Source organism: Ranitomeya variabilis, chromosome 7 (genome assembly GCF_051348905.1).
Source record: "Ranitomeya variabilis isolate aRanVar5 chromosome 7, aRanVar5.hap1, whole genome shotgun sequence".
Lineage (NCBI taxonomy): Eukaryota > Metazoa > Chordata > Amphibia > Anura > Dendrobatidae > Ranitomeya > Ranitomeya variabilis.
This window is the reverse complement of record NC_135238.1, coordinates 151,556,115-151,566,534: the sequence shown is the minus strand read 5'-3', so window position 1 is coordinate 151,566,534 and position 10,420 is coordinate 151,556,115. Positions and strand designations below refer to the sequence as shown.

General features: G+C 40.1%; 1 protein-coding gene across 3 annotated transcripts in view; it reads left to right on the top strand.

The window, feature by feature from the left end:
* The first annotated feature begins 1,636 nt into the window (after positions 1–1,636).
* The window catches only part of FLACC1 (flagellum associated containing coiled-coil domains 1), a 194,640-nt gene continuing 185,856 nt past the window's right edge, over positions 1,637–10,420 (top strand). For 2 of the 3 annotated variants that reach the window (XM_077274743.1, XM_077274746.1), the window contains exons 1-4: positions 1,637–1,754; positions 5,040–5,153; positions 6,756–6,833; positions 10,021–10,078. In XM_077274743.1, coding sequence (XP_077130858.1) covers positions 5,062–5,153; positions 6,756–6,833; positions 10,021–10,078 — 228 coding nt within the window. In that variant the 5' untranslated portion in view covers positions 1,637–1,754; positions 5,040–5,061. Of the gene's footprint in view, positions 1,755–5,039; positions 5,154–6,755; positions 6,834–10,020; positions 10,079–10,420 lie in introns of those variants that run through there. The other variant, XM_077274744.1, reaches the window with a different exon arrangement.

The window sequence follows — 10,420 nt, the reverse complement described above, 5'->3', positions numbered from 1 at the left end:
AGTTACATCATAACCGGCTCCACGCCGGCTCCCTGACTTTTACACGGATTCAGGAACTGAGCTCACATCTTTCCAGGCAGATGATGGCTGTATTATTCAGCCATCCTCTGCATCTAACAGCTGGTCATGAAGTGGAGCCCTGCTGTTACCCTGGTAAATGCCGCTGTCCATCTTTGACAGTGGCATTTACAGCGCATGTAAACCGCATAATAAGAGGGGAACAAATGAAAATGCCAGAATTTATTTTTTTTAACAGTGCAAAAAATGCCACAAGAGCTCTATAAAAACATTGTATTTACCCTCAAATGGTATCAATGAAAATGTCAGCTAAGGGCGAAAGAAACAAGCTGTTATACAACCCCATCAACTAAAAATTTGATAACAGGTCTCGGAAAACTATGATGTAGGAAAAATGTTTTTGCAACTTACCAAACTTTCACCATTTTAAATAAAATAAATAAATAAAACCCTTACCACTTGTTATCTGTGATGCTGCAATCATACTGATGTGGAGAGTCCCATATTACCAGGTAATTTTAGCTGTTTGCTTTGTAACTGCTTATCTATGGCAGCAGTCCCTATTACAAAATCAGTGACGATTGGCAACATTTTATTGACTTCTATAAGGAGAGCAAAGTCCATGGTGTCAAATCATACACATTTTTTTCATTTATTTTTTTTTTTAATGAATTGAGTCTTCCCACCAACAATAATGTATAGAGAGAGATCTGTTAATCAAGCCGAGCTGGGCAAGTAGAACCTGGCAGGAAGTCTCCAGCCTCTCTGGGTCCTTTCAAACTGACCGGGTCATGTGGGACCCTCAAAAGGAGACACAATCTAAATTCCCTATCGGTATGTCTTTGGAATGTGGGAGGAACCGAAGAACCCCGAGGAAACCCAGGCAAACACGGGGAGAACATACAAACTCCTTGAAGGTGTTGTCCTTGGTGGGATTTGAACCCAGGACCTTAATGCAGCTACAGTGCTAACCACTGAGCCACCGTGCTGACAGTCTTCGTTTGAGGTCCCACATGACACTGCCCATCTATTACCTGAGTAGCGGCAAACAAAAGATACAAAGTTTTGTCTGTGTAACCTCTCTCTAGTGAATGTACTTTTCCCACATACATATCTGTGTATTCTATATATATATATATATATATATATATATATATATATATATATATATATATATATATATATATATTACTGCAAATATAATTCATTATAGTTTTGTTGCTGATGAATTAAATAATTTTATTATTCTACATGGTTGGAATAAATGTCAAGTATTGAGATATCCACATTTTAGGAAATTAAACATGTTTGTTGGGTTTTGTATTTTATAATTCTGTCAATTGGATTAGACTGAACTCTCCATAGGTTGCTCTTGTGTTTTCACGATTAAATACAGTGGATCACATTAAGCAAATATGGATCCTTGTTTATAATACAAACCTTAAAATACAGGTTTTGTTTCTTAAATAAGTGAATATTAATAATAATTATGATTACGTACTAGTTATTGTAATGCTTTGTTTGATTAGCCACACCTTTGGCAATCAAGAGGTTAAAATCAGTCAATGTGAAAAAGTTTGCCATGTGTGAGGCTGCGGCCAGTCAGGTGAGGACGTATTGTTCCTATGGAGATCATGTAAACCTAAACTGCTCAAGAGGCTTTGGAAATCTTAACCACCAGACAGCGGCGAAGTGGAGGTCCGGGAGCGCAGGATGTGCCCGAGGCTGCGTCTGAGGTAGGAGTCCTGCCATTCTGCTCATTTCTTTATGTAACCTTTGAGAAATGATCACTTTATAAAGAGCTTTTTCTGCACATTGCTACTGATTTGCGGTATATTTATTTTTTGTTTGTTTTACTCCCTTATATAGCGCCATTAATTCCGCAGCGCTTTACAGACATCATCACTGTGCCCATTGGGGCTCACAATCTAGATTCCCTATCAGTATGTGTATGTAGTTTGGGAGGAAACCCACGCAAACACGGGGAGAACACACAAACTCCTTGCAGATGTTGTCCTTGGTGGGATTTAAACCCAGGACCCCAGTGCTGTAAGCCCGCAGTGCTAACCACTGAGCCACCGCGCTCTGTATATGACTGTTTACAGTCCATGCAGATGGGTTATAAAGTATCTTGGATGTTTATTGGCTAAAATTATTAGAAAATTGCTTTATTAGATAAATTCAATGTATAATTTGTTAAATAGATTTGTTTTGTGATGCCTATAGCCCCCAATACACCTTGTAGAAATAGAAAAATAATCAATGAATAAGGATTAAATTCTGAAACGCGTATGCTAGATTTGCACATTTTTTCTACCCATGTATACTGGTGCGACTTTTTATTTCTTCAACAAAGACTACTGAATTTTATTCAACACCCTGGATATTTTTCTATTTCTACAACCTGCTTCCTACCTGCGGCACTGCACGTTTCCTTGCATGGTATCCATTGAAACTGTAAGCTGATATTTCTCTTTTTTCCCCATAAACCTTTCCCTAATATTGGCTGAACCCCTTGATATTGATATAGTCTGTCCAAGGAGATGAGGATCCAGCGTGTCCGATTTCGAAATGCTGATCCTTTTGTTCTGTAGAGATCAGGAATCTGGCGATGCCTCTCTGATGGGGAACACGAGTGATCGGTTGGTCAAGCTCTCCTGTATATGGGAAGATAACCAAGATGGCTGTTGGCTGAAGCATCGTTGGGATGATAGCCATTTATGGTGGGCTTTTGACCTCATTAAGACATCAGTGATTTTTCTTATAAGCCAAAAATTCAGGGTGCTGGATCAGATTTTCAATAGTGTTTTGTCAGTCACAATTTTTTACCACCGATCACAGCTGTAGAAAACTTGAGACAAGCCCTTTCTCCTGTAAGGATCATTAAATGAACAAGTTTAGTGGCCAATCAGGTCTCTATCACAAGGTTCTCACCTTTATTTACTTGTACGGTTACCAAACAACTTGCAAACATTAGTGCAGATGTAATTCAGGGGGCGGCAGCCACCCAACATGCATGTCTTATTGGCGCTGAAGAGGGGGTCCGGCACCCTAAAAGGAGTTATATTGGTGACACAGGTTTTTCAATCACAAAAGATCGAATCTTTGTTCCTAGAGAACTTTTTTCTGTTCTTAACAGCCATCCTCTAATTTTTAACATCTGTGTCATCTTTTTTTTGTTTTTCAATGCTAAAAAACTGATGGAGTTTTTCTTAAGCTTCTTCTAGCAAACAAACACAAAGGGGAAGCAGTAGGATGCCATCAGCTGTCTAAGCTTTTCACTGGCCCACAGTCTTGAATCAAAAACAGACAAGTTAGTTTGTGTGTGTTTTGCAGGCTGTGGACATCAGAATAGCCACAAACTATTGATACGTATTTAATCCTTGAACATTGGGTAGAACATGTACTTGAAAACAGATGTCTGATTGAGGCTGAACGCTGACGTCTCATGCAAATGGATCCTACATATGGCGTTACTGTATATATGGGGCCACGTGCATTGCTGTATCAACATATGATGGTAAATGTATCTATCGTTATATATTAAAGAGAAAACATTGGACGAGTGTTTAACATCAACAAATTCCGCTCTACTAGAGGAAGACCTGATGTGTGAACTTACGGTAATGGGAACCGGTCATGTGAAAAGGGCTATTAACCTACAGATATGGGGTTAATCTGAAGGATAATAATATTCTGACCCCGTGCCACCACTGTTCTGAATGCCCGGCTACTGGGAGGAAATTAATTTTATTTCTCCCTGGAGCCTCATACTTTCGGTTACAGAGGCGCAGCGTCGGCCACTAGAACAACGCCACGGTGCTGACTGACAGCCATCTCTGTGCTGATGCACTGCTGAGTCGGCTGTCAGTCAGTGCGGGGTGGATGTGGTTACAGCCGCCGCTCACTAAGTACTGAGCATTGACAGTGTCAGCTGTGCCTTTGACTGACACCGGCTGGAGGCTGCCAGGAGGAATAAAGTTAATTTCCTCCCTTCAGTCGGCCTTTCAGTGTGGCATCCACATGGCATCAGAGCGCTATTAACTTACAGATTAACCCCATAGTCCCAGGTCAATAGTGTTTTTTCACATAACAGATATCCTTTAAGAGATGGCTACCTTTGTGCTATGGATCTATTTTATGCATGATATCAAGGGCTGAAATGGAAACTCATGTTAATAAAATTGAGGAAGCTATTTCATTTTGATTACCAAACTGCAATGGGAAAGATTTAAGTTATGACTACATGTTAAGGCCATGTTCCCAAATGCAAAACACTATTTTTGTTCAGTTGCATTTTTTATGGCGCTGCACCAAAATGTGCAATAGCAATCTGCTCTGATTATCACATTGTCACTTTAATGCATTTTGTCCCATTTTATGAAAAAAAGGTGAAATACTAGTTTCACTTTTAATGGCCTACAAATTAAGAGACATATGCTTCTTTCTGCACTTATGAGCCCCTTCTTCCTGTTGCCTCCTGATCTCATAATTAACTCTGTTGCCAACTAAGTGAGGCATCAGATTACAGTAGTTGTTTTTTGGTTTTTTTGAGAGGAGGAAAAGTGAGGTGAAGCAGAGTGTGCTTCTGGTTTCTACTTCCTCTCTCGCCTCAGAGCTGGATTCACAGTTACACTCCTCAGTACTGCAGCATAATGTTCTCCATGCTGCTGCTTCTGAACATGTGCTACATAAACATGGGAAAGCAGGAATGTCTCTCTCTATTGTGTTTTGGAGACATCATAGCAGCTAGACTCCTCCACTAATTCAGAGACAATTGTAATTAGAGCGAGCCTGCAGAGGGGAGAACTGATGAAAAATTCCAAGTCACATAATGACCAGAAATAGTATTCCTCATGTACACACACATTGGCTTATTTTGGAAAATCATATGAAAGGACAGGTATGGTTTAAAAACAAAGCAATAAAAAGATTTATATCCGAAATGGAATATAATATAAATATTACAAACGCGTGTCCTGGTTCACAGTCGTATATCTACTCTTTTATTTCTAATAAAGGTGGAGCTGAAAGCATCCGGTTATGGCCGCCTATACTGGGTTTTCTTTCAATTATGAAACTAAGAATGGAAGCTATCCAAAAGAAAAGCACAGTGGGAACAGACACCGACCACGGTAATACCTTCTATTGTGGATTTAAAGTGTCATTCTTTTCTATTTAACTCCATCTGTGCGCAGACCAAATTTTCAAAACCTCTCCGTTTATTCAGTATGTGGTAAGAGCGCCCATGGAGAAATACATCCACTTATACACCTTGGCTGCTATCGATGAGGGTATTCGCTTCTTTCCCCGCAGATGATGGCTGTTATTCAGCTATCATCTGCCTCTAACAGAAACTTGTGGAATGGAGCGGAGCCTGCAGCTGTTAACCTATTAAATCCCGTTCACAATCTGTGACCGCTGCATTAACAGTATGTAACCCAGGTGGACACGCTTGTTCTAACCACCCACCAGCGCCTCAATGATATGACCGCGGACTGGAGACTACACAATACAGTGAGAACTTGAAAAAAAAAAGTTTTTTAATAAAATGAAAATAATAAAACTAAAGTCCGAATCACCATCTTTTCCCCCATTAAGAAATTAAAAAAAATATATACATATATGTGGTGTCTCCACGTCAGTGAAAGTCCAATCTGTGAAAATAGAAAATCATTTTGTACTTCCTTTACTAACTGTTCCCCTCTCTCTTTTTTTTTGTTTTTGTTTTATTCTCTCTTTTTTTTTCTTGTAAACTATTCTTTTGAATAAACTCACTTACCATATTTCAGGTCCCTTTTCAGTTTTTCTTAAATTTTGACGGACAAATTAATTTTCATTTAAAGGAAGGGAACCTGTCATGTAAAATAATGTTATTAACCTGCAGATATGGGGTTAATCTGTAGGTTAATAGCGTTTTGCCAATGTATGGCCTCCGCACTGAGAGCCCCACCGTACTGAGAGCCCCACTGCCGGGAGGAAATGAGCTTTATTCCACCCAGTAGCGTTCGGCTTCCAGCCATAGCGTTGGCGCGGGTTCAGTCACCGCTCTGTGTGTAGAGTACAGCAGCTGTAACCGTACCTGCGCCACTGACGAACAACTGGGTGAGATTATGGCCACCACTCTCCATGCGTAGCAGTGACTGAAAAAGTTCTAGTGCCGCCCCAATGTCTGGAAGCCGACCGCTGCCAAGGGGGGAATAAAGTCCATTTCCTCCTGGCAGTGGGGCTCTCAATGCCGGCGCTGCAGACTGTAAGGACACTATTAACCTGCAGATTAACCCCATATTTGCAGGATAATAGCATTATTTTGCATGACAGGTTTCCTTTACTTGATGCTTATCAAAATTACATTTATGTAACCTGATGTGTTAATATCATTATCTTAAGTGATGGTTTACTATGTCAAAATATTTTTCAGTTCACATTTCTTGCATAAATAAATAATAATAAAAAGAAAATGTTAAATTAATTAACTCAATTGGTAAACGCTGTAATGAAAAAAAAAAATCTAAAACTTTTCTTCTGGTGAAACATCTTCTGCACTTGCTGGGATTCATGCAAGTGTTTGCTAAAAAAAATGTTTTGCAGGGAGATGCGGTTCTCTAATCTCATCGTGTGCTGCAGCGCTCCTGACATGAAGACCATCCTGACAGAAATACTTGATACGGAAAAGATCCGTATTATATCTATGAAAATGGTGCTAGTAATGCATCTAAAATGTTCTTTTTATACAGGACATCTCCTCCAACATTTACTACTTTCCAGGATCCTGGAAGAGAGCTGCTGTCTGCCAAATCACACTCCCATGCCAAGTATGTCCATTAGATCACCTCTTTATTGCATTATGTACCATATTTTTGTCTCTGTATTTTATATTTGCTAAACCATATTTTGTTAGTAGGATCTGCCCTCCTAAGGCCTCTTTCACACATCAGGTTTTTACTGTCAGGCTCAATCCGGCAAATTTTGAAAAAAAACGGATCCATTGCAAATTGTGAAAAACTGATGCGACGGATCCGTTTTTTCGCCGGATCCGACTAGCTGATCCTGTCCGGAGCCGAATAGCTGAGAGACCCCAGAATGGAAAATGAATGCTTATTTTAAGAAAACGGAATCCGTCTCCAGATTCTATCATTTGACGGATCTGGCGTCCATAGGCTTCCATTCTAGCAAACGATGGATGGCGACGGATCCGTCGCTTCCCATTTTTTCTCCGGACACACAAAACATTACTATGTCCGTTTTTTGTGTCCGGTGAAAAAACAGCGATGCATCCCGCGAAAAACGGATGAAACGTGGGGCCATCCATCGCAATCCGTCGCTAATACAAGTCTATCAGAAAAAACAGATCCGGCGGCAATTTTTGCCGGATCCATTTTATTCAAAATTCGCCGGATTGAACCTGACGGCAAAAACCTGATGTGTGAAAGTAGCCTAAGCCGTCTATATAAGCATGCAGGACATAAGAAGAGGAATAAAATTGTTTGTGATCTTATGTCTTATTCCAGAGAAATCCACATTTTTCTTTTATGTAAATGAGCTGCTAAGATCTAGGGCATAGATATAGAACATAGATTTCCCAAAGAATCTGCCTCCAGAGCTTATTTTCTATAAAAAGGGGCATTACCAGTGTAAGAAATGTGATGACTGACACTTTGCTCTAATAGTCACATACAGCTCTGCAGTGAGATCAGAATTAACTCAGTACCACAGAGCTGACGTAATACCACAGAGCTGACGCAATACCACAAAGCTAACTCAGTACCACAGAGCTGACGGAATACCACAAAGCTGACGCAATACCACAAAGCTAACTCAGTTCCACGAGCTAACTCAGTACCACAGAGCTAACTCAGTACTGCAGAGCTAACACAGTACAGCAGAGCTGATGCAATACCACAGAGCTGACACAGTACCACAGAGCTAACTCAGTACCACAGAGCTGACGCAATACCACAAAGCTACTCAGTTCCACGAGCTAACTCAGTACCACAGAGCTAACTCAGAACCACAGAGCTGACACAGTACCGCAGAGCTAACTCAGTACCGCAGAGCTAACACAGTACAGCAGAGCTAACTCAGTTCCACGAGCTAACTCAGTACCGCAGAGCTAACACAGTACAGCAGAGCTAACTCAGTACAGCAGAGCTAACTCAGTACAGCAGAACTAACTCAGTTCCACGAGCTAACTCAGTACCACAGAGCTAACTCAGTACCGCAGAGCTAACACAGTACCGCAGAGCTAACACAGTACCGCAGAGCTAACTCAGAATCGCAGAGCTAACTCAGTACCACAGAGCTAACTCAGTACCGCAGAGCTAACACAGTACCGCAGAGCTAACACAGTACCGCAGAGCTAACTCAGAATCGCAGAGCTAACTCAGTACCGCAGAGCTAACTCAGTACCGCAGAGCTAACTCAGTACCGCAGGGCTAACTCAGTACCGCAGGGCTAACTCAGTACCGCAGAGCTAACTCAGAACCGCAGAGCTAACTCAGTACCGTATAATAATAATAATAATTTTATTTATATAGCGCCAACATATTCCACAGCGCTTTACAATTGTGAACTATATGTCCTTTTGGGGCTCTCTATGTGGGAGAAACAGGACATAAACTGAGAGAAAGGATGAGGTCTCATCGCCACACGATTACAAATTTACAAAAAATAAAAAATTACCGGTGGCCAAACATTTCTGTGGTCCAGTACACAACATAAACCATATAAAAGTTGTCATGTTAAAAGGCAATTTTAAATTGAATAAGCATCAGAAGATTTGGGAATACAAACTTATTATAGTCTTTGATTCCTTCCACACAAAACTGTCAGGAAGATTTAAGAATGACTACAGAATCTGAGGATTCTGCTCCAGAGACATTGACAGCACCAGACCTCTGATCTTACTAGGATATTGGAACTGTAAAACTGTCACACCACTAATCTAATCAAATTAAGGATTAATTTTCTGAGCTCAGTTTATGTAAATGTTAATTTATTATACCAGGCCTGTGCTTTGTTTGTGCATATATTTGTGTTTCTTCAGAAACTTTGTTATACCATGCCTGAGGAAGGGACTTGCTTTGTAACATTATTTTATTTTATTTTTGATAGCCATTAAAAGGTTTTCATAAATACAAGATTATCTTGCTTTTTCCACTGAGAGTATTGTTTTCTCAACTGGCTAACACAGTAGTACCAAACCCTTTTTTTTCTTTTAACTTGATTATAACCAACACAGTGCAGCAAAGTTGAACCTTGCATCATTACAAATATTTCTGCAGTGATGTCAGCTCTGCTGTACTGCCCCTACCAACACACGCTGGCTGCTTGTGAAATGGAAGCTAAAGCACTGAGAGGACACCTGCAGTCACATGTGCAACAGAAGTGAACTTTCATTAGTGTTAGCTCTGCAGTAGTAGAGTGTTAGCTCTGCTGTACAGTGTTAGATAGCTCTGCTGTACTGTGTCGGCGCTGCTGTACAGTGTTAGATACCCTGGGCAGTTTCTCACAGAGATCTATGTCCGGCCCATAGCTCTTAGCAGCTCATTTGCACATATCAAAAACAAGGATTTCTCTGAAGTAAGACATCAAATCGCAAACATCAAGGTATCATTTCATTTAGCTTCCCTGTGACCTGCATGTCTATATAGACAGCTTAGGAGGGTTCATCCTACTGACATTCTCTTTATTAAATGAGGGCTATACTCACATCTGCATTTGGACATTCCTTTGGTTGGCCATTATTTTGGACAGTAAGAATAGAGCAGCATGCAGAATTATTCTTTATTTTGTCCTTTTTTAAAAAAATGTTATAAGCCAACAGGTTTGTTCTGCCCAGTGCTATGGACTTTGTCATATACAGAAGCTATGATGCCAGTGTGAACAGACTATAACATTTTTACTTTTTTTCTTCCCCGTTCAATTAATTTATTACCTCTGCTTCATTTATCTCCTAATGTTTTTATGTTAAATTTTTCCTTTTATTTTTTCTTTGCATAGACAATGGACATGTCCAAGACTTTCTGGCTCAAGAACTAAAAGTCGAGGATGCGCTGACGTTAGTGTGATTACTTCTACTCCTCATTATAGAATGATCATGGATCTTATCTCTAGAGCTCAACAGTTCACATGACAATGACTCGTGGATCTAATTTCATACTTATGTTCTTTTTCTAATGTATTATCTGTTTCATGATTTTTAAATGTTTGCAATGTGTTATAACTACACAAATATTTGTGGGGGTTTTGTGTTTCGAGTTAATGGACACATCCCTTATCTAAAGGATATGGCTGATTTCACATGTCCGACATTCATGGTCAGCGTCCAAACTACAATGTCCAAAAATGTCCAGGTGAACTGACCCAAACTCAGCAGTTTCATCTATGCCAATGAGGCTAT